Genomic DNA, 26,146 nt, shown 5'->3' on the forward strand with positions numbered 1-26,146 from the left:
TGTTCTTGCACTGATAAACTGGATAGATTGTTCATCAGCTTTCTACCTAATTAGTCAAATCTCCTAGGATTTCTTAGTTTTGAGAGTCCTGAGCATTATAAGGAATGGTGGGAAATGTGCTTAGTAATGGTTAAAATATATCAAACTAGCTTCTAAAATGCTTTTAAACAACAATAATTAGCAGAAAGTTAAAGGAAGGAAAATGAGAGCTATTGGAACATATCAAAACTAGATCAGAGCCAAGAGATAGGTTGAATAGAGAGGAAAGGGCTTGGGGAGCATCCTTGGGGAAGCCTCTTTGCCTCAGAGAGTTCTTTTGCTGTTTAGGCACTTGGACTATCTCCAAATATGCCTTCTTCCATTGACTTGACTGTGAGGTGGCTTTGGCTCCCGTTGGTTAACCGCCATTTGGAGATGGTGAAGCAAATGTCATTTTGGCAAGCTGAACAGAAGAGAGGGAGCTGTTGGAGTCAGCTCCAGAATTAATTAATTGGTTAAAAAAAAAAAGCAAGAAGGAAGAATGAAGATTTTGATGAAATGGAAGACCAGATTTATCTCAGTTCCAGAAAAAGAGCCATTTGAATTACATGTCCTCCTGCTGTTTGACCCTTTCTCAGAGGTGACCAAGTGATCAGATGTATTTCTGTGGACTCTTCATTATTCAGAAGATGATTAGTTTGAAAGTCATCCAAGCAACTTGTTTCTTCTCTTACTTTCTTTTGGTGCCTGACTTTTGGCCATTTTTCTCATTAGTACTACCAGAGGGAGATAAAAAATCTGAAGAAGTCAGTCTTGATTATTAAAAGCAGTTAAAACTAATGGTTTATTGAGGTTAGAAATGAAAATACTGCATAAAACAAAATATCTTCATTCTTTGTGGCATTTTAAAAATGTGCTTTATTTCTATTTTATTGCTCATAACTGTGAAGTTGCTAGAACTGAACTCTGTATACATAGCTCTATCCTTCTTTATTTAAGCATTTAAAAAATATTTTTTTCATCTGAAAAAAATTAGCTTTAATATAAATTACATAACATTTAATTATATATAAATAATGATGAAATCCTCTTCCTATAACTAATAGATACTTGCTTTATCTTACAATTGCCATTTTAAAAGTTCCTGGTATGTGCAATAATTACATAGGAATTTTATTTCATTAGTCATAACTAGATTATCTCCATGAGTTCTTATGATCCCAATGAATATAATGACTTTTCTAAACATTTTTCTTAGGAGACTAGACTTTCTCTATGACCCAATCATTTTAAGAAATTATATAGAGCTTTTTGTCCAGCACCTTAATTCATAATCAGTAATGCACAGTGTTGAAAGAAGTGTGGAGAAAAATATAATAAGCTTTTGCTTATAATTGTCAGAAGAGATGGGTGATTTAAATAAATTTGTAAAATATCAAACCCAGTTACTCTTTTTTTTTTTTTTTTTTTTTTTAGAGCTTTTTTTTTTTTTTAAGGTTTTTCTAGTGTGGACCATTTTTAAAGTCTTTATTGAATTTGTTACAGTATTGCTTCTGTTTTATGTTTTGGTTTTTTGGCGCAAGGCATGTGGGATCTTAGCTCCCCGACCAGGGGTCGAACCCGTACCCCCTGCATTGGAAGGCAAAGTCCCAACCACTGGACCGCCAGGGAAGTCCCCCCAGTTACTCTTTATAACCACTTTGCACGTAGTATATGTGTGCTAGAGAGGTCTTAGTCTTTTTAGAATAGATGTTAAACAGTGAATGTTTGACTCAATATCTAGTTTCCAAATATTATGTTCTAATAAGAAAAGTGAAGGTGTACAACTCTCTTGTTAATAAATCTGTAAATTAGGAGCCTCATGGTGGAGAGTGTGGTTAGGAGTCAGATTGCCTGGGCTTGAAACCTGGCTTCACCTCCTTTGGCAGACTCCTCAGTTTCCTTATTTCTGAAACAGAGATAATGACAGTTTGTACCACACAGGCTATTGTGAAATAAATGTCAAACACTTAAAACAGTCCTTAGCACAATAGAATTCACAGATAAATTAACATCTTTTAAAATTACATTCATTTTGTTTCACATCAGAGATCCAGGCTCAGCCATTTTTCTAGGTACCAACATCTTAGACATATGACATTACTGAAATGACTTTTCAGAATTAAAACCTACCCAATGACTTCTTAATAGTTCCATGCCATGAACTTACTGCTTCTTGTTTTTATTTGTTACTTATTTTCAGTGAAAATACATGTGTATTCAGGTATAGAAATATATAATTGACATAAAGTTATAGGAAATTAACATAGTAATTGTCTACTTCACATAATTGTTAAAATATATGCTTTTTCTGAAATGATTGTTGTTAGTTATTAAGCCCCTTATGTTTCAGACTTCAACTTTATTAAAATTAGTACTTTTTAATTTTTGAAGTCAATATTTTGAGATGCAAAGCACTTTTTTTTTTTTTTAACATCTTTATTGAAGTATAATTGCCTTACAATGGTGTGTTAGCTTCTGCTTTATAACAAAGTGAATCAGTTATACATATACAATATGTTCCCATTTCTCTTCCCTCTTGCATCTCCCTCCCTCCCACCCTCCCCATCCCATCCCTCTAGGTGGTCACAAAGCACCGAGCTGATCTCCCTGTGCTATGCGGCTGCTTCCCACTAGTTATCTAGACGTAAAACTCAGTTAATTTTTACCCGAAGAGAATTTAAAGTAACAGAATCGTCCTTAAACAGGAAAAAAGGCCATTCACAGAATCATCTATTTTTGTTCTGATTTACTTAAGTGAAAATATTTCAATATTTAAAATGTGAATACTTTCTTGTGATTTTTTTTTTAAGGTCCTGTCACTATGCATAATTTAAAGCTTTCATTTGCTCTTAAAGCTTGCACAATTTGAAGGTTTCTGGATAATCTTTAAACTTTAATTAAGCTTTTTCTAAAATCGCTTTATTTAAATGGAAATGGAATCTCACCCTCTTTGTTGGAAGGAGGGGTTGCCACACATTACCTCTGAATTATTTTTTTTAATTTTTGTTTAGAATTAAAAAAATTTTGTGGGGGCCCACTGTGAGCCTTGTGGGATCTTAGTTCCCCGACCAGGGATCAAGCCCGGGCCCTCAGCAGTGAGAGCACAGAGCCCTAACCACTGGACCGCCAGGGAATTCCGCCTCTTAATGATTGATATAGAGATGATTGGATGTAATTATTAAAACTTCATCAATAAGAAATTAAGGCAGAAAATGTAGGATACCACAAAAGAGGAACAGAAAAAAAATTTTATATAAACAATATTTTATCATTCTTCTGTCTCCAGTATTTCTGTAGTGGCTCTGGAGAAACCTACTTTTTATTGTGTAATATGAATCAAGTATAATAAGCTAATAACATCCCAATATTTGAATTTCCCATTGTAACTTTTATTTTGCCACAGAACATGTAGTATGGATTTTGAGGGGAGTGAGGTGTGTTATTCCTTCAGGATATTGAATTACCATGCTGCATTTCGTAAGTTTCATAGGCAGTGCACTTTTCAAGAAATCATTTGATTAAGCTGAGTACAGGCTTCTTCAGGCAAACTTTAGAAGCCAGAACATTCAGAGAGGAATTTCTTACCAGTTTAAAGACAGCCTTATTGGATCATGGATTCATCCCCGGGGCAATGGCAATTCTAATTTGATAGGGCTTTTTTTTTTTTTTTTTTGTAAATGAGGTTATAATATACTTGAAAATATTTCAGTTGCTTCACTTATTTTTCTATGCTGTCTTTTTCTTAGGGTATGTATATTAAATCAACATATGATGGCCTCCATGTAATTACTGGAACTACAGAAAATGTAAGTATTCTAACATTTCATATTTTGGTGTGTGTTTTTCCTTTTATTGTTAAACAACTTATATAACACATAATTGAGGTTGACTTCTGAGGACATGAACAGATTAGGATATAAATTAAAAAGACATATTGAGTTAGTAGGCGCTTTTTTGGGGAGAATTTCAGTCATTTTAGTTAGTTTAGAATAGCTGTTTACCTGAAGTAAATCGGATGTTTTTTGTTCACAGCCAGAGATTTGTCTTTGTTAAGTATTTTCTGATTCATGACAAGTTATTGTGACATCTAAAAGAATCCACTTCCATCTGTCAGACAGTTTAGTTTTATTAGGAAACTTAACTCATGTAAGAAAGAAACATCAGATAAGTCAGGCTTTCTGAATACTTGAAGTATAATTGAACTTAATTCAGTGGAGGGGCAGCATGGTATAGATCAGTGTGTTTTCACAGTGAGGTCCGTCCCTGGACCAGAAGCATCAGCTTCCCGTGGGAATGCCCCACCCCAAACCCACTGAATTAGCTCTGGAGACCAGCCTGTTTCTTAATAAGAGATTCTGTTTTAACAGGTGGTTCTGAGACATGCTCCAGTTTGAGAACCACTGCAAGCAGTGGGTCAGAGTCCCTAGGCCTAGGCCCTACACCCAATTTTGCATTTTAAGGGCAGTGTAATATTTGGCAAGTCATTTACTCTATCATTGCTTTAATTTCCTCAACTGTAAATTGGAAATAATATATCAAATAATATATCATCTGCATTACATACCTCACTAGGTTGTTGTGAAAATCAAATAAGCTAATAAATATGAAATACTATGCTATAAAGAAAGAGCTACAGAAATGTGAAGTGATTGTGTTGGACATTAACACGATCAGTGTAATAGATTTGAATTTCATAGTAAGTCATTTTTTCTGCATTTGGTTGTCCCAGATTTCCATCCCACTCTCTTAAGCAGGTTCTGAGCTTTGAAATTTTTTCTTTTAGAAATTCTGACAAGTTGCATGTTTATACCATGTTCCTTCAAAGAAGACTGAGGTGGAATTAGTTAATCTCAAGTTATTATTGTTCTCAACATTTTACCAGCATTTTCTCTTTAAAAAGACAACATTCTTTTCACCTGATTCACCTATTACTTTAATCATTTATTGATCTTTTTCCCCCTCCACTTCGCTTAGTTTCTTGTGCATGGTGAAACATAATATACATTGCAGTTGGATTGTTTTACTGGCTTCACATTGATATTAAATATGAGAGTTATATGGGATCAAGAATATCAGTTATATGCATATTGTCAACTATTTAAAATTTTTAAATGCAGTGAGATGCTGTATAAACTATGCTTCTGTCACTGATTGATCATTCTCATTGGTGTGTACATTCCCCTGATACTTTGTTTATTCATTTGTTCATTTAACAAACCTCTGCCTCATGTCTGCTGTGTTACAGGCTTAGGACTAGGTATTGAAACAATTTTTAAGTTAAAGTAGCTTGCTGCCCCTAAGGAGTAAAAGTAGGGGTTTATCTGTGTAAACAGGTAGTGAAATTTGCATAGATAGACAAAGGAAAAAACAGTAAATGTTGCCAAGTGAAATCAGGGAAGGAATCACAGAAATGGTCATTTTGAACTAACTGTATCTTGAAGTATTGATAGGAACATATCTCTCTATATTGTATGGAGTCTGTAAAAAAAACTTGAGCCCTATATGCATTGCTTATATTACTCGGTAATATTTGATAAATGGATGAGTGACCAAAGAAAGATTGATTCTATGAGTAGTTCAGATATAAACCATATATTAAGAGGTATCATTTAATTCTTTTTTCTTGAAAATATTTAATTATTTTTGGTACCCTCAGTCATTTATCATTAGATCTGTGTTGAGTCTTAGTAAAGCTGCTCACTAAGTGGGTAAGTTATTTTGCTTTGCTGTGCCCTAGTTTCTTAGTTTTCTCCTATGTAAAATGAGGGGTTTGAATAAAATAGCTCTTTTAACACTGAAAGTCTATAGTTTGTATGAATTATTTCCTTTTTTACTCATCCGTGCAAAAAGTTGTTTCAGTTTCTTTGAATTTTATGTACCAACTGTCATTTTCTTTTACATCATGACTTAGAGCCATTAGCTTGATTTTTTTTTTTCATACTCTCCTTTAGAAAGATCAATTGTGAGCCAAAAGCACAGGAACTGACTCTATAGTTACAGCTCGGTTTACAAACTTTTCAGAAATGTTACATGGTACTTGTTTGATTTGGTAGGTGCTGCAAAGTAAATACTTGTTTTTTCTTGTTATGACACTATTCTTAGGGTTGGGTTCACATCCTAGATGAACTACCCTCTTAATCATATGGTTGTGTTATTACTTCAGTAACTGGAATTCCCTGAGATACCATCTAATCTCGGATTCCAGCCTCTGACAAATAATTTTATTGTGAATTTTTAAATTCGTTGAATTGATTGTTTTAAGACGTATTTATTTTGGAAATAATTGGAAATTGGAAATGAATAAAAACTAAAGGAACTGGAAATCACTTTTAAAGAAAATCCTATTCCAGTGTCTCAAAAGTAGCATTTTACTTTGCAGATTGCATCACCATATCATTCTTCTTTAGCTTTCAGTAGATACGAATGAGTAATATTACAGTATTTATAGTTGTGTTTGATAACTTAACACACATATGAATACCCAAATATATTTTTTCATAAAAACACATCTGTATATTCAAAAGTCCATATGCATATTATCATTAAAATGTCTAATAATATGCATAATCAATAATCGATAGTCACTAGAGGGAAAATAAAGGATAGAATTTTAAATTCATTATCCATACCTACAATATTATAAAATTTCTGTCTTAAATCTCATTTTAGTTTCCTAAAGACTTCATAAAACTTCTCAACATTAGCTTACCAAAGTTGTTTTTTGCTTGCCTTTGTTTTTAATGTCTTTGGGGAGTAAAGGAAAAAAATGATAAAATTGTTACATCCTGTAGAAATGCTGGCATTTTAGTTTATTTAATGTGATTTTATTTGCCTATACGTTACACTGTATGAAACATAAGAAATAGGATTCTCTTGTAGTTAGATACTTAGAGAGAGAATGTTATATAATGTAACTTTGAACAAATGGCAATCCATCTTTTAATTTGCTTTTCTCATTTATTCAGGATTGATGGTATTAATGATGAAATAAATTAGCAATTTCATCATTAGTTGACAAAGCTTTGATGCCGATCATAAGCATGTACTTGAAAATATGTGTTTGCTGACGTTAATGTGAATTATTTGTATTAAATGAAAAAGATCAACGTTTAAAAAATAATGTTTTGACATATATATTTTTGAACCAGTTGCCCAATAGAGCCTGAGAGGGTTGTCTGTTTAAAGTGTGCAATTATCATTTTCCCTTAATGCTGTCAGAAACATATTGGTCTTTTACAACATAAATGCCTATATATTGTTTTACATTCCTGCTTTCTATCATTAGTTATACGTAGAATACAAATAGTATATCAAATATTAGTAACCATTTTTGCTAGTTTATTTTCTTGAAGATTATAATTAACTCTTGATCTAATTTAAAGGGGTGAACTTACTGTAGTGTTTCCATAGAGAAGAAATGACTGATAAAATTTATGCTCTTTATCATTTCCTTTATGTTAAATTTAGTCACCTGCAGATCGGTGCAAGAAAATCCATGCTGGTGATGAAGTGATTCAAGTTAATCATCAGACTGTGGTATGTATAAATTACCTTACAAGTCAGTGGGAGGAACTAATATAAAGATTGCCTAAAGCTTTGAAAGAATACCAATGGAATGAAAGGCCTGTTTGTGTACAAAATAATTGAATAGCCTTTTAAAAAATAACTATTTTTCTTAATTATCTGAAGAAATGTAAGGCATAGTTTTAAAAGAACATGAGGAAATATTGGTGGTGGCTGAGTTTAGATGTACATTTCTATATGGACAGGTGCAGGATAATATTACCCTATGAACTGGGGTGATCATTTTGGTATAGAAATTAAAGTGACAGTGCATACAAATTCAACCTTTTCCCGATATAACTTTTAAGTTTCATTTTATAAATTATCAAATTACCTAGTAGATATGTTTTGTAACAGCATACATTCATTCATCTACTTTAACATTGATTTGTTCATTAAAGTGTCTGGCAGATTGGTTTATTTTAATGTCAGTTTTTAAATTTAAATTGGAATAGCTGAATTGGCTTTTCATTTCCCAAAAGAGGACTATAGCTTAAGTTTTAAAACTATTGCACTTAACTAAATAAGTTCATATAATTTTTTTGCTCTATGAACCTCACGATTCCCTTTCTAGCTAAGAATGACAGTGGCATTCTGTGCCTACGGTAGATTTTCAAGGGCAATTTTTCTTAATCTTAGATTTAGAAAATGAACATCATCTGATTTTCATTTTGGACTATTTTCTGTCTCAGTTGATCTATCTCTGCCAAAATAAAGTATAAAGTTTTTAAAAAATGAAGTTAAAATTAAAATAATCTGATTATTGATTAATAATCCTCATTTTAAAAGAAAGTGGTTTTTTTTCCTGGTAAATATTCTACTTATGGCTCACTAACTCTTCAGAGTGAGTAATTATTTCCTGTTGTACCTTTTAACTAAATTTGGTTTTGCATGTTCTAGTCATAGAAGAAAGGCTGTATTTTGGGGGTAAGAAGACTCATGTGAAAAGTCTGATCTTTCTCGGTGATTCTGATATTAAGGCAGACGCTATTTCAATTTTGGTTTTGAATAAACTGAGAAGTTTGTGATATTTTGGAGAGGCTCCTGAACACTGATAATTAAAGTTATGATGTTTCTTCAATGAGTTCATTATCTAAGTGAATAAAAGTTAATGAAAGTTTGAAAAATTAAATGTGTGGGTGTAAAGTTAATACTAATTATTGTTAGTTAATGTTAATTAATGGAGAATATTGGTCATCGACAGAGCCTGTCTACACTATGACAGTTTTGATGATAAGTTCTCATTACTAGAAACTATACAAAGTGATTGTCTTGAGTAAAGTTTCTTGTCCCCTAGGATGAGGATTTTGGGCAGTGGGATAAAGCAGCTGCTGCTTCTAATGTTCATGCTGCCTCCATTTCTACAATGTGACCTTAACAAATATGACATCTGTTGGATAGTTGGGCCTATTTCCAGTTGGTCAATTCTAAGAGGATAGAGATTAGTCTCTAATGAAAAATAAAATTGTTAAAATGATACTCTTTGTGGAGCAAAGATTCTCATGTCTATTGTATATGAAAGTCTTTAAAAGACTTCAAGTGAACTAATAAAATCTCTATGGATTGGTGATATTTATATACTGTGAGAATGTGTCAACACATCTTTGCATCACAGGGATATTCTAAAATATTAAAAACTACACAGAATGATGGTTGGGGGAACTTGCTTTCGGTTTTTGCTCTGAAACTGACTTATGGTTTTAAGTGAGTCGTGGTAACTATTTAACTTTATCTTTTTAATAATAATAACCATAGCCAACACTTACTGTGTTCTTACAGTGTGCCAAGCATCATGCTAAGTAGTTTACATATTTTATGTCATTTACTCCTCACAATAATCCTATGAAGAAGGTGTAAGTGGAGATTGAATGATTATTTAACCCACCCACAGCTCAAAGCTCACTGACTACAAGGCCCATGCTCTTACTTCAGTTTTATTATACTCCCTCCCCAAAGTCAAATTATAAAATTATCAAACAAAAGAGGAGGAATTCTAATAATCCTGTAAGTAAACCCCAGGATTCAGGGAGAGACTACATGGAGCCAAGGGTAGAGAAGAAGACAGGAAGTGAGAATTTACGTAACTGGGGTAGTGCTTCAGCTGAACTGAAATTAGAAATGGGGTTGAAATTTAACTTGACTGCCACTTCTTCACTCACTCCTTTCCTTCAGATAGACAAGATATGTAAAACACAATGCCAGGCACACATTAGGAGTTCAACAGAAACTAACTTTCCAACCTCCCTTCCTCCCTTTTACCTACTACAACAGTTGGGCCAATTGGAGTCCAGTTCCTTGACAGACTGCTACTACAACCTACAAATTGATTTTGGTTGATAATAGAGACATTCTCTGTCAGGAAATTATGTTGAATTCCATGAAAGTAGCCTTCCTTAATAATGTGATCAATTACCAGATTGTCTCCTTTGTGTTCAAGTAGAGGCATAGTTGTGCAAGAATGGTACCTTTCATTAAATGCACCCTACTCTGTCCTCTTTTTCTTGCTATTGCCTGCATTGTGGTCTGTGCAGTGCTTTTAACTTCTTACCAGACAATATACAGACGTGGGGAAATGGACATTATCTGAGTTTTATTACTATGAAAGGTTTGATAGGTTGATAAATTAGTTGAAACAAATATAAGTTAATTGCAGTCTGCAATTACCCCTTCTGTCCCTGCATTCATAACCAGGGACATTAGGGGTTGGTTATGAAATAATAATTACATTAAAGTATGGCCTAATACATCTGAAATACATATTTAATGATATTTTAATCCAATAATTAACTGACCAGAATAGTGAGATTTTGCCAATATTATTCTATACCAATCTAGATTCAATAATGAAAAGAGTAATATTCAATTTTATATTTTGAATGTTATTAGCCCAGTTAGTAGTTTTCTGTAATTCTAAAATTTCCTACTGCTACAGGTAGTAATGTACAATATAAAATTCGATAACTTTTCTTATTATAAAATACCTGTAAAAGCAATGTGAAATTTTTCCCTAAAAGTCTGAGAAAGTTAAATAATCACAGATGAATTCAAATACTATTTTTTGAAATTGCTAGTATGGTATATCTTCAAGATGTCCAATTAGATGTGTGTGTTTGTGTGTTTCTAGTTTGCTCTTTTTTTAAAAAAAGTACATTTTCTTATTTGAAATGAAACTGGAAGTTTTATGTCCTTTTTCACGTTGCTATATTCTTTATTATAAGTGGCTTTTAAGCTTTTCTAATCAACATACTTCTGTGGCTGAGAAACTGTGGCTGCCAGGTAGGAAGAAGAAAAAATCATGAACATCCAAGCAAAGCAGACTGAGTCCTATTGCATGTCTTCCCTGCCAGTGAAGATCCAACTCCTCAAAGGCTGCTGGAATCTCCCAAGATTTTTTCCACTTCATCTGCCACTACATTCCTCTCTGGGAGATACCTCGGCATAGTTTGAACCAACAACTCTGCCCTCATGATGCACTTTTAACACTTTTTTTTTTTTTAGCTGATGAGACTACTTACAGTTATTAAATCTATCTGGGCATATTCCTAATGAATCTGTTAAAATTTCATGTCAATGCTGTTTTTGGTGTGTAAGTGTTATAAAGATTCTATCCATACTAAAAACAGATATTTTCTTCTTAGGGATATCAGTTGAAAAGAGTGAGGTATGTGATGGTTGAATCCAGCATTTGGAAAATTTTCCTTTTATTTTGTGTATATACTAAAACATATTCACTATTATTTTGGAAGGTCTTCTGGAACCTGGTGACTACATTATGGCAAGAAATGGTTCAATAGATGGGGCTATAAATCCTACTGGGAAATAACGGGGTTGGGATAGTCAAGAAGAATATAGACTACAACAAATAGGGTGTTAGACATTGATCAGTGAGAGATGGAAGATGAACACTGTAAACTAGTGTGTTTTGTTACCCCCAAATGGTAAACGTTGCTGAACAAGAATGCAGGTGATGGCAGAGTGGGTGGGGAGAAGGGAACAAGTTAAAGGACTATTGAGTTATCTTGAAAGGTCATTCTAACTTCATTTATGTAACTCTCAATGGCGTCTCCCTTATTCTCTCTTATTCTCACTCTAGTCTCTCATTTTTTACTCTTTCTTCACCCTCTTGTTCCTTCAACCCCAGAACAACAGGCACGTATTGTTTGAAAGGGAAACCAACGTAATCAGAATGGATGGAGAGTGTGGTGACCCATTAAAACCCAGCTCTCCCTTTCCCTCCCTCTCACCCTACCGCCCTGCCCCTGGACTTCAGCAGGAAGGAAGGAGTGGCTCATTGAGTGGAATCAGTACCACAGTATTGGCTAATAACACTGATGTGCTTTTTCTCTCTCTTTTTTAATTTGTTTAATTGTTGTCTTTATTTTTTTAGGTTTTTCTTCTAATTCAGTTTTCTTCTCCTTTCCTTTACCATCCTCATCTCTTCTCACTTGACTATTTCTCCTCCATTCTTCACCTCTTTCAGGTTTTTTTTTTAATTCTTGCCTATTTTCTTCTGTTCTCCTTTCTCAAAAGAGAAAGTATTTATCTTATGATTCCTTATAACCAGAATATTGAAAACTGAGACCTCAAATGGCAGTATTTGTGGTGCACCTCCTTTCTTATTCCTGTAAACACAAGATGTTGTTGGAATACAGAGATTAAATATGTTAGCATGGTGTTTAACATATTGCTTAATAAATGGTTATGATAATACCCTAAAATAACTCCGTTAGGATACTAAGAAATTGGTATTCTAAAACAGAGCACGTGAATTGTTCTCTTTTGGAAGGGAAAAATATCATGAAGAGACACTTACCAAAAAACTGAAAGAAATAATGCATCATAGTTTTTAGTTACTCATAGTAATATTTTATTTCAGGTTCTACCTTATATAGTATGTCATTTATGAGATGGTGGTAGATTGTTTTTCTTTTATTTTACCTTGAATATCGTGGATTTGATGAGATGTGTGGAAACTGGTTTTGAATTGCCACATATTGATATAAGTTATATATTTTATTTTCCCTAGAGAAATCAATTCATTACTTTATTATCCAATATAATATTTTATGATTTTTCTGTTATCAAACTACAATTATCTTAAGTCTTTATATAAAGGAGATAAGTTGTATGATACCTTAACATTGGTAACTTCCTGTGAACCAATTTATTTTTTCTGCAGATCTCTGCATCCTGATTTCTTTCGTATTTATGCAGTTCTTACTAGCTTCACCAGGAAAAGACTAATTGGTTTTAAACATGATCAGAGCTAATTTATTTTTATTATTAGAAACATCTTTCAGTGTCAACATACAGTTAATATGGTTCAGTTATTTTACATGGAATTTTAAAAGGTTTCCATATTAAGTGATTATTTTGTATGTTTCAACTGTATCTGTTGGCTGATGTTCTTACCTACTCTGGCTTATTAAGTGTGCAACTCATTTGCAAATCAGTGTCAATAACTATATCCCTTTTCCTACATCTATCAGAAAGGCAAAAGTTGGCCAGTCACAATTCCCTGATTTACTTTCTGTCTGTAGTAGGGGTGGGCAATTAATAGATAACAGTTAACTGCCTAATGAAGATAAAAAATTATTGCATGAAAGGGAAACACATTAGAACATCATAAAATAGGAAATTCAAGGGATAATTATAAAAGTCTCACATTCTTTTCAGGTTATTTAGCCCTAGGATTTAAATATATGTTTCATCCACTAAATTAATATTCTGATCAGCTTGGTGGCTGAAATTTTAGGTAATGTAACCACTGATCACTTTCACATTCCCTCTCATCTTATTACTCTAATACTGGGCAATAAGGGGAATTTAAAATTGAGACAAATGGCAGAGAGAGTTCACTGTGGCCCCATTTAGAGCTGACCCTGAGTTACCTTTTTTGTCTGAGTTGTTGCATTTCTGATAAAATGATTTCTAAAGATAACTTCTACAGTGAAAGTATTTATAACCATTATGGAAGTTCTTAAACTAAAACTTTTTATTAATAAAGATGTAGAATGCTGTTTATTTAGCTATATAAATGCATATATACACATTCTTTGGTTTTGTTTTGATAAATATAGTCATCTATTGCAATATTTGCTAGTATTTTCAAATACACATATCTGTTAAATGTCTACCAGTAAATGACATTATAAAAATTCATAGAAAAGCTGTAGATTTTAAAACATGTTACTTTTTGAATACTAGGGCTTTGGTTCCTTTTAATTACGTTTTTCGTTTGGATTCCTAAATTAAATTTAAGCTGAATTTTTTCATAAGTATAGACTTTTTTTTATTCTTTCTCAGAATTCTTATAAATAGGATCTATAGATTTTTAGATAACAATGCTTTGTTTCATCCCTTAGCTTTGGTGACTAAGACTCTTTATTTTAAAATACACATATTTCCAATGTCTTTGCAAGGAGAACAGAAATGAAACATAGGAAGGAATGGCTGAAATGTGATAATTTCCATATATATGCAAATACAAAATGGTGTTAAAATTTAACCTATGCAAATATCTTTATAAAAATTTTAGTTAAAAACCTGTATTATTGTGGTTCTTTTAAAATAGCTTACTGATTTTGGGGGGAATGAGGTTCTATGATATGACCAAAGATTCATCCCCACAGTCTTTCACTGTGATGTGATTGTCTTCCTTCTCCACGTCTCCCTAGCAGGATCTTTCAGACTCACTCAATTTTATGTTTTGGAGAAGTTAAAGAATACCATGAATGATAATGAAATAAAAATAAATGGGCTTCAATTTAGTTTTCTATAGCATATACGAATGTAAACCATGAAGCCCCCAAAATAAACTTTTGGCCTTCAGAGGCCAAAATATTACCAAATAGTGTATTGAGCTGGAAGAAGGGTGAGACAAGCAGTAGGTTCAAGATGCTAAACTATACCCATAGTTTTTAAATCAGCTTGCCACAGAAGCAGAGATACCAGCAATACAAAGGCTGCAGTTAATATAAGTGTTGGTAACAGGAGATAATGCAAGTAACAGGATATGGAAATGTATCACCTTTGGTGAAAACATTGTGGGTGATTTGTAGAACTTAATGGAAAAAATTATGATTATTATTTTCTTCCTCCCATGAGCTTCCTCATGAGCCAATCAAGAAATTCTGATTTAACCCTCAGAACTTCTTGGTTACGGAGAAAGACTCCAGGAAGGTGGTGTACAATAGGTGAGAAACAAAGTACTAGCTTCTTGTAGTCTCCAAGTTGGCTTTCTCTCTTGGACTGCCTGTCCATCTTCAGAAGTGAGGAACTGTGTTCTCTATGCTTTCTCTTTAAATATAACACACACACACACGCACACACATTATATATGTGACTGTCTGTGAAGTGCACATGAAAATATTAACTACCAAAACATATGTTTAAATTCAAATTGTGAGCAGCTCAACACAGTCCAAGTTTTACCGTAAAATTAAGCCACATAAAAAACAAATGCTTTGATGTATGCAGTCTTATTTCACTGGATAAGTGCCTTTTAAAGTTAAGGAGACTGTGAGGTGAAGAGTGGCTCAGTGAATAACGACATAAAATTGTGGAGTTTTTCCTCTAATGAAAATAAAACTTTTTAATTCCCATATTCCTTCTTTTCGAATGTTTGTTCCTTTCATGTTCTCCCAAGATTATCTCTTCTAATCATGTTTGTAAAAATATCAGTACTAAGGTTTTATTTAAAATAGATAACACCTTGGGTCATTTCTGAATACTCTGAATTACCTATTTAAATTACTCCATGTTGGAATTTAAGGTCACTTTTTTTTTTGCATTTAGTTAATTAACCAAATGCATACCTTTCAGCTTATATTTCTTTATATTTGAACCGTAGGTAATTCTTTGTTTCTATTCAGTAAATGAATGATTGTGGAAGAGCAAAATTAGGATATCTCCAAATATACTATAGTTTAACATTGTAAGACTTTATCATTAGTATTATGTGAAAAAAATAAATTTAGGTGAAGGTGAAGTTTGTAGATTGGTACTCAAATTTAGTAGTTCTAGGATCTTTGAAAAATATTGTGTATCAAAATTCATTACTTCTGAAATGTTTTTAAATGTTTTAGTAATGCAGGGGAACAGAGCACTATAATAAATATCTCAGCACCAAAAAATTTGGCAAAAACAGTGTCATTAGTCTCAGGGTGATGGGTTGTATATTGAATTAAGTCTCTTCAGTGCTTTTAAAAAGAGCAGAAGAACGTTTGGGTATAGTGTGACATATCATCAGACATTCATATAGGCACACTTCAAGTCTCTTTGAAATTTCCTTTGTGAAGAGGTATCATTTATACATTACAAACTGTTAGTAAGAGCCAGTGTATACACAGGAGCGTGTGTAATTGTTAATGAATGGATCTGTTACTTTGTCTTCTGAAGGATAATAACTTTGAAAATCTGTTAAGAATGTCCTATCTTCCTGCTTGTATGTGTAGAGATGTTTTCTTGTAACTCCAAATACAGTTGTGACAAAGGTAAAGAAGGTCTAAGTTGATAGGCTTACATTCTTACCTTTATGTTTATTTTTTAACTTTGCCTACTTGGGACCATAGAGTAGAGATTCTTTTCATATCTTGGTCAAATAATTCACCAGCTATTGTTTCGAAATCAGATAGGCTAGAGAAAGTCCTAAAGGGGTCAGAGACAACTTCTTCCCTGTATGTACAAAGAGGAAAGGAAGAGTGTCACCTCTTCAGCACCAACCCCAAAGTGTTTTGTGCATCTAATCTGGGCAACCCATTGTCCAAGGACCTGCCCACTTATGTTGTGTTAACCCAAGAACCCCTGGTATCCTCTTCAGCCTGATCAAAGCAATTACAAGCCCCATCTACAAGAAAGCAGAGCCTCTGGCTTTTAACTCTTGGGATACCTTAAAAACTTTCTTGGACAATTTTAATCCTGTTTGTGTTGTATATAAAATGCATTTCAATGTCCAAGTTGGGGATTACATTTAACTAGTAAGACTTGCCATTGTTTAGGGACACTGACTTTTGCTACCTGGACAATCAGGAAGGTAATAGTAGTAGTTCGGCATATGTGAAAAGCAGATTATCTTTAATAATAAGGCATATTTTGTGTAACATGTATAAGTGGGTTTTTAAAGGTTCATTCCAATCCATAAACTTAATGTGAATGAAATATTCTATTAAAATATTGAGAAAGAGAAACTTGGACTATGTACAACCACTACAAAATATTTTTCTAGAAGAAAACTTTCCTAACAGTGTTTATATAATAATAAAGCAGAATCTTTCTATGACAAATAGCAACTATATCCACGGTTATATTCCTTGTCATAAATCACTATGACTTTAGGTCTGAAGTATCCAGGATATAAATACTGTTTTTTTTTAATGTTCATTTATAAGAAAGTATGTTTGGTAATTTGAGGGAAACAATGTCTATTATAGCTTTAGTATCAAGTATATTACATTTAGAGAAAAATTTAAAACTACATCTTGGTTTTACATACAAAACTAAACTCCCTTTGGAGTTTTAAGGCACTTTATTGTCTCTGAAACATTTACATTCTCATGTCACCATATCGTTTCACTAGTTGAGTTATCAACAAATACTGATTAAGTCTCTGCCATTTGTAAGGCATTGATTGCAGGTATATCCAGACAAATAAGACTCAGTTTTTATCCTAAAAAAAAAAAAAAACCCTCAAAAAGTTTTGTGAGGGTAGATGAAGGGGGGGGTGAGGAAAAATATATAACTTTAATAAGAGGCAGTGCATGAAAAAAATGCCACTGGAGAGATACAAACAGTGTACCATGAGATCACATGAGGAAAATAAGGTTCTAGCTGTAAGAGGCTTTATGATGGTACTGCATTTAATAAGTGCCATTATGGATACGTAAGATTTTATAGGTGGGAGAAAAATTGCAAGTAGAAGGAAGAACGCTTTTGCAAGGATATAGCTGAGGAGAAAAGCACAGTGTTCGAGGGGAACATAATGCTAACTTCACCAACTCTTCCACCCATACTGAACTACCGAAAGTTGCTCAAACTGGTTTTACCTTGTCTCACGGCTTTCTTCACTCCCTCAACCTCCACATCACCTTCACGTGTCCAATTCCTAAGAAATTCAGCTTAGACTAATAGGAAACCTTCCCTGAACCCTCAAGAATGGGTTAGATGCCCCTTTGGGAGGTTCCCATTTCACCCTGTATCCATTCTATTGACGTACTTCTCTTAATTTATTGTGAATGTTCATTGACCTGCTCATCTCTCGCCTGTTCATTATGCTTTTTAATGAGTCACAGGTTGCACTGCAAGTACCATTGTATCCATAATAAATAGAAGGCACACAATAAATACTTAGTGATTCTATAAGTTATAATATCTAATCTTAAAAACATATTAAAATATTCTAGACATGAGCAAGTCACTGCCTTCAAGACACTCATTGTCTGGTATAGCTGTTCTTAAAATGTGGTTCCCAGACCTGTAGCATCAGCATCATTTGGGAACTTGTGAAAAAAAATGTAAATTCTAGGGCCCCACCTCAGACCTACTGGATCAAAAACTCTGGGGTTTCTAGGAGATCCTAACATTCTGAAGTTTAAGAACCACATTAAAGAAAAATAATATGAGACAGCTATGGCCATATTGGCAAAGGACCTATTTGAGGAATTGATTCTTTAGTTAGGCCTTTGGAGAGCTTTTCAAAGGTTTTGAGGGGAAGAACACTTCTATACTGTAGCAGTATTTTGGAGCTGCAAAAGATCAGAGTAGAAAGAGCTGTTAGGACTCTGTTTTAAGTCTAACAGTCAGGTATCCACGCCAGAAGTAAGGCAGTGAGAGGAAATATTAATTGCTAGAATCTATTCTTTAGGATACATGTGGATTAAAAAGAGGGGGAACTGTCAAAGGTGACTCCATACTCAAAACTTGAGAGGATGATAGGGAACTTTTTGTTATTGCTGTTGAATGAGAACAGGGAGCTGAGTTTGGTTTTTAAAGTGTTGCATTCATTTGAACTACCACTACTACTATGTTTGTAATCTTGGCCAAGAAAACTTAATCTCTTTTTGCTTCAGTTTCTTCACATGTAAAATGGGTTTAATAGTTTACTTCCTAGGGCTGTCATAAGAATGAAAATATAAGTAAAAGGAATGTAATATAGACAGAAGAATCTAGCATAGTGAATTACTGGTGCTTGATTATTCAGTAGCTATTAGTATGGATGAACTGAACTGTTGGAAATATGTCACGAGTTCTTGATAGGGAGCAGGGATGATTAGAAAGATTTGGGATTCATGCAGCAAGTTGTTAGTGGAAGCTCTGGGAAGAGAAGAAATTATTGTAAGAAGACAGCATGAAATATTAGGGGTAGAACACTTAGCCTAGAGGAAATACCTGCATTTATTGGTTGTAAGGAGGAAGAAAAGATGGAGGACAAGTAATCAGAGATGTACCAGGACCACATCCTTTTACTAAAGCTCATCTCTGTTGTCATCTATTTGCGCTTTCCTACCCATTCTGTGTATTAGAGTTGTAATGTATTGTGATTTTGGAAGTCTAATCTAATCCTTTAGCCTGTGCAAGAATATTTAAATGTCTCTTTTGGTGTTGAGTTCACTTTTTCACAAGTCAGACAATTCCTTTTCGGATGTCTTTGATTATTAAAATGTTTTTCTTCATATGTATCCCAAACCCATTGTCTCTTAAAGTTTTGTATCTTATTTAATTCCTTCCTGTGTTAGGATCCCACTAGGCTCCCTTCTTCCTTCTTTCAAAGCTCCCTGTATCTCCTTGTACAGAAAGACTTCCATTGCACCCAATGTAAAGAATACTTTACAATCATTTTTCATATTAGTGTTGTATCTTCACATGGCTTTTCATTCAGGTCTATCACACTTAATACTTTAAAATCATAGCCAGAAACTCAAATGAGGAAATGGAAAACTAATCTTGAAAAATGATTAATACACATTGATATATTTTACCTATTTGGACATGTATGTACCATTACATTTAGCTCCAAACACGGGGCTCCCAAATTTCTTGAAGTTGTAACCCGTATACTTGCCTCATTTCATCATACCATCTACTCATGTCCCCCTATAATCTGTCAACCATAAATATCTCAATAACAGTTAAAGAGAAATAAATTTATTTCAATAATTCATTACATTTAATTATATGTTCGAAGATATGTGAGGGTATCACAGAACCAGAGCTGAGAATTATTTTTCCTGGAGCTCTAAGACCATGCCATATTTGCCCTTGAATAGAACGTGGTACAACCCAATAAATGGGGACAGTTGTTAAGAATAATATGCAGTAGAAAAGATAGAAAGTAATGAAGAAATGATCCAAGTCAGGGAGCTTGAGAAAGGACTAAGGAAAAAAGGATTATTCGCATGAGAGGCATGTTGTCTGGCTGCTGTTTATATGTATGCAAGTCCTGGGATGGGACTGATATAGCTAAAACCTACCTGTTATTAAGGAAAACGTTACACATAGGCTCGGAATTACTCAGCCAGCTTCATTCCTATTCAATAATTTCCACATGAACCTGAGTTAACACTTAAGTGAGGTATCTACTGAAATCGTTCATTGAATAAAAAAAACAACAGATAATGTAGTTCTTGACTTATTGTGCACAGTTGAATAATAATTTTGTTTTTCTTTTGATAATTATATAAAAGTATAATGCCCAGAGCAGATGTCATTTCCCCATCACCACCTTTTACTGTTTTAAATAGTGTTATCTTTCTGGTTCTGTTCTTTTTTGTGGGAATTTTCCATCCATAACAAACAGTCCTAACTAGATACTTCATAAAATTCACGATTTTCTAACTGGAATATTACTATTCATACACTAGGTCCATTTATTTTATTGATTTTATTGTTTATAAAAATAACATGTTTATTGCCAAAAGTTCAGGAAATAAAAGAATAAAGAAGAAAATATATATTGTAGTCTGTACTCCCCTTTAATGTAACCATTGTTAATGGTGTTGTATAGCTTTCTGTGTTTTCTATATTTATATAAAATTTTTTACAAAAGTAGAATTGAAGTACATTAGCTACTTTTAAACTTTTTTCTACACAATTTTTATACCCCATGCTAATGGGCATTTACATAATGTACAGTTTTTCATTGGTTTAAACAGTACTGCAACACACATGTTGCACATTTATCTCTGTGCTCTTATCCAATCATTTTCTTTTGGCAGTGAAAGTAGAATTTGGGAGTCAAAGATAAATACTTCATATGGGTCACTTTTTTAAAGATATTGCTAATCTTATGTTAGTGAGTGTGGGAAGGTTGATTAAAAAGTAGTAAAGTTATATAATTTTCTGCCATTAAGTAACATTCAGCTATAAAATTTAAGAGTAACCAAATTATTACTTTCTCATCAAAAAACAATTTCACTTTCTCATGGAGAAACAATTCTGGTTTTTGGAATTGTGTATTCAAAAAGAGCATAGAGAAACTGAAAAACCAGGATGAATCAAATTACACTGAACGTTACACTGGAAAACACCATCTAGCCCTAAAATTTTCAACTCGTCACAATGATTATGTCATACAAGAAAATGGAAAGAAATTGGTGGGTAGAAATCAATGTGTAATTCGTTGTCAAGAGTAGATAGGCTGAAAGAAGGGTGCAGTCATCATATTGACTGCTTTAGTATAGTTAGCAATTATTTGAATTGCTTTAGTATAGTTAGCAATTATTTGAATAAATAAAGTAAATGATAAAAAGTGGTTATACTCTTTGTATAAACAGTATGTTTTCTCTCTCCAAACCTGGAACTCAGAAATCTGCTCGCATATTTTTTTGGCAAGCAAAATGAATACTTGGATTTGAACTAACTTTACTTTGACTCTTGGCTCATAGAAATGGCTGTAGGGACACTACTTAGCTATCAGAAGAATCAGAATCAAAGTAATGTACCTTTGGGGACATAATAATCTCCACTTATATAGAATGGGAGACATTTGACCAGTTCCATTACTGTAGCTGATCCACATTAATGTGATTTTTCAAAAAACTGGCAGCCTCTTATTCGTGGTAGGCAAGTATCATAATGATCATTTTGATTCATATCTGAGACCCCTGAGGTTTTAAGTATTATAATGTCTTGCTTCTTTTTTGTTCTAACTCTTTCTCTTCACCATCACTCAATTCAGCTATAGTAGAGGTTATAGTTTAAATGAATGGTCACTCATATAAACTAAAGTCTCCCATTATCCTACAGTGGCTGTGGTCCAGAGTACCTCTTCATCATAGTCTCTGGGATCTGTGCTTCTTTTGATGGAAGTGCTCATTCTTTACAGTTTGAGCATTATTTTCGAGGCAAAAACATGATGAATAATAGGCAAAGGCACCCATTCCCTTTCATTTAAGTACCTAGGAAGAAACTAGATCACTGTTCAGACCATTTGCTAAGTCCTGCTTGCAATCCAGGATAAATTTTGACCCAAAGTATTTATATAAAACACCCTGGAAAATTCTAATCCATTAGTGTTGGAATAAAAGGTTATTCTCTCTTTTAAATGTGAAGTGTATTTCTTAAACCTTGGAATAATAGATATTTTTAATGTGTTTCTTTAAAGCATACTTCTAGGATTTCAGATAACTGCATAACCAGCATGTCTTAAAAGCAAAGTAACAAAACTTATTCTGTGTTCAAAAATTTAAAAGGATGATAAGTAATTTAACATGGATAACAGTAGAGCCAGGTTTCAGGACATTTATCAAGTACTTCTGTTTAATTATACAGTATGTTTTGAGGTGATATTCAAATAGAATGGCTTCATTAAATTTAGCACATTATATTTTAAGTTTATAGGGTCTTTTGGAACACATTTCCAATAGCTGCTGCATTAGAGCAGCATTACCTTGTCGTTTCTTATTCTATCTTTATACCGTGGTTAAAGGTTTATTTTATTGATGCTGTCTTCCCCGCTCAGAATGTTTCCTTGGTGTGTCACTACCAGCTACTGGTAGTATAATGTCAGTCTAACGTAGGGACACTTATCTCTAAAAGATGGTGATGAGAAAGCATGTGGTGTAGTTCTTAAGCTCAGGACATTGCCAAATCCTTGTTTCAGGCATGCGGATTTTTAAATTGTACTTGTGAACAAAGCTTGGATCTAGACCTTGTGCAGCATTAATGATGACATAATTTCTTTAAATTCTAAATTACTCCATTGGTAGGATACCATTTTAGTCTCTGCTTCAACTGGTAAATGTCCATTATGTTATCTCATAATGATATGGACTCTAAATGCAATAACATGGTTAATCAACTCAAAAATAAAATTTCTTTCTTGAGTTTTTATCTCCTGAAAATTGATAGGATGGTACACCAATTATGTGATTTTCTTTTTTTTTCTTACTAATCTTATTAAAGGGGGAGAACATTAAATCTTTGAATACTGTACCTCAATTTTATTGTAATGATTTTGCTGGTTACCAGGTGGGGTGGCAGTTGAAAAATTTGGTGAATGCACTACGAGAGGACCCGAGTGGTGTTATCTTAACTTTGAAAAAGCGACCTCAGAGCATGCTTACCTCAGCACCAGCTTTACTGAAAAATATGAGATGGAAGCCCCTTGCTCTGCAGGTAATGAAGCTTAATCATAAGTCATACACCATCATTTTAGCCATAGATTATCTCAGTAATGCTTCTTTATTGTGCCTCATCTCAGCAGCATATAGATTAATCTTGTATGCTTTTGAAAATTTGTTTATGAAATGATCTCTTCACAGCTTATCCTAATAGGCTTAATTGTGATGAAATCTCAAAGTTACTATAATTAAAACCCAAATGATAAAGAACTCTGCCTTAATTTGTAAACATTTAAAGCATAATTCAAAAAAACCACAAGTTCTTTGAAGCCAAAATGTGGATAGAAATGAAAGTGAGAGGTTTCACTTTGTGATACAATCTTCTATTTAAAAGTTTTACCCGCATATAATTCTTGAGGAAACTAGATGATAGTTTATAGAATTTTTTAAAAACAGGTCATGAGATAAAAATAGTTGTTTATAAACAGTAGGTAAAGAAACTTAGATAGTAATTAAAATGTACCTATTCATTCTTCCTGACTGATCATTTTTCTCTTTTCTACCATGTACGGAGGCAAAAATAGGGAAATTGATGCGTTAGAATTTCTGCATTTTTCTTCAATGTGAAGCGTCACTCCAAAATATTACTCTGGATGTCAGTAAATTACATTCATTAAGAACCAGAGGTATCTAGGAAGTTATAAAAATATTATTCTGATTGATAAAGACAAGGAAGTAATACATTTTCTTCCATTTCAGTCAGGCTATAATCTTTAAACATATCATAGAAGAAATTCTTGTTCTTCACAAGACCTGCACTTTTAAAATAGAAGACCATCACCTTCCATAGAAGGTTAATTTTTAAAAATTAAAATTGCCCATTGAAATAGAACATTGCCTGTTGTTCAGATTAAAAAGAAAAGCAATAAATGAAAATGCCATTGTTATCACTGCTATGTAAGTTGTTCTATATTAGTACCTTACACCATTCTTAGATTTTTTTTCCCTAAAATCCTAAATTCTTCATTACATAAGAATGGCCTTATAGATTATAATGATTTCTCATTGTTTAAAACTTTCCTACTTCTTGGCCTCAAAGTTGCGTTATACTTAAATAACATAAAAACATATAAAATATACTAACATTACGGTCTTTAAATTTTTAATGTGAATCTTTCTATTTTTCAAATATATGTAAAACTATATTTTAAAACTATATTAATATGTCCAAATGCATTTGACTTGCAGTATATGTTTATTATCAAAGATTTTTGGTGGTCATTAAAGTTGAGAGATCAGTGTTTGACTCATTAATTCGTAGATTAGCAGATCAGACCTTCCCATCACATCATTTTATTTTCTCGCTGCATTATAAGTTGCTTTGTTGTTCCACTCTGTAGTTTTCTATTGACATGTCTTCCCCAAAGATGCTTCTTCAGAGTCCGAGAGGTGGGAACCCTGAAGAAGAGACCCCTTTCAGCCATTAGGTTTCCTTCTCTATATGTGTGGTTAAATTTAACAACTTCTCTCTAGTACCTTCTGTTTCATGGTGAACACCAAAAAGACACTAGTTTCTTGTTGATCCGTGAACTCTATTTGAGGGAATATCTCTAGAAAATAAATTGGTGATTTGGTCCTCTTTTAGATTCCTTTCCACAAGCACAAACTGGAGAATTAAGGTAATGATAATATCTAGTTAAGAAAATTTTATAGAAAATGCTGACATAATTGAAAGACCTGCATTTTTTTTTTTTTGCTACACATACATTTGGTGTGTGTATTCAAAGCTAGAGAACAAAGACTTTAATTTTTTAAATTACTCTACATCATTCCTTAATTATAATAGATGTTTAAGGCACTGTTTCTAGTTTCATTCCTAAATGCCAAGAAATGTGCCTCATCAAATCACTAATTATATTTATTTCTCATTGCCTATTCAGTTACTCTGAGTATATTTGTAAATTTACTTTTTCAGAATGCTGAAATCAGAAAAAAAGAAAATCAGCATTTACATAAGTGCATATATGTATTGACGTTTTTGTAAATTTGTTATTTCAACTGAATTTAGTTCACCTAAAATGTATTGTCCAAGTTCAACACCTTATAGATAAACAATACTATTAGTGGGGGTGGGGGAGGACCCTGCTTTCAACTTCTTTGAAAATTGACTTTTTACAGAGCAGAAGGAAGAGTATTAGTTTTAATTAAGTACTTTCAAGTGGTGGTAAAACAAAGTCTTAGGAGTAAGGGCAATGGATAAGTACTCTAACATACCACACCACCAGCACCAAATCTCCCTGGAATCTATTTTGAAGACCTGAAATTGTACCATTACAGAGTTCGTTTTTGATCTTAAGGCTTTGGCTTGTGCTAAAATGCAAAAAGAAACCAGGAGCATAATGGAAGCTATGTGGTCGGAATTTTTAGAGGATGTATACAACCAAAGATGGACAAAACTTGAGGGTTCGCTTCCAGAAGGGGAAAAATCAAAGAAATAGTGGGATGAGAAGGTCTTGCAGGCAGTTCTGGATTCTTTGTGACTTTGCCTGGGGCCACATATTTTTCCTAGTGGCTAAGAAAGGACCTGGGATGTGAAACATAAGTGCTTAATGTAGCAACAGTCCTCTGTGCAGACATAAGTACCATTCTTACTGTATTGCTGCTTCTGGTATGTGTATGAAGACGTTGGAGCTAAAATGCCCATTAACTCACCTAAATATAAATTTTCAGTGTTCGAGCCTGAAGAATTGGACATTAGGTTATTCCTTTTTTCATAGGCTATACCAATAGGTTACTAAGAATTATTTAAAATAGAGTTTACAAAAAGAAACAATCTGTGGCATTTATTTAACCTCAATATGTCTATTTTATCTTTTTCTTATACAATACCAGGCTTAGCATTTTCAGATAAAATATGGCAAAGTTTGTATAATGGGGAGGTAGATACTAATACATGCCTCTAAAAAAAAGAACAACTTCATTCTAACAAAGGAGTAATTATTTTT

The 26,146-nt window shown here is 33.2% G+C and overlaps 1 protein-coding gene across 5 annotated transcripts in view; it reads left to right on the forward strand.

Moving 5' to 3' along the window:
• Positions 1–26,146, forward strand: part of CNKSR2 (connector enhancer of kinase suppressor of Ras 2) — a 258,934-nt gene that overhangs the window by 114,755 nt on the left and 118,033 nt on the right. For 3 of the 5 annotated variants that reach the window (XM_082446969.1, XM_082446965.1, XM_082446966.1), the window contains exons 7-9: positions 3,768–3,827; positions 7,489–7,557; positions 23,050–23,196. In XM_082446969.1, the coding sequence (XP_082303095.1) occupies positions 3,768–3,827; positions 7,489–7,557; positions 23,050–23,196 (276 nt within the window). The remainder of the gene's footprint in view (positions 1–3,767; positions 3,828–7,488; positions 7,558–23,049; positions 23,197–26,146) is intronic. The other 2 variants (XM_082446967.1, XM_082446968.1) reach the window with 1 other exon arrangement.

This window comes from Balaenoptera physalus (assembly GCF_965194825.1).
Source record: "Balaenoptera physalus genome assembly, chromosome: X".
NCBI lineage: Eukaryota > Metazoa > Chordata > Mammalia > Artiodactyla > Balaenopteridae > Balaenoptera > Balaenoptera physalus.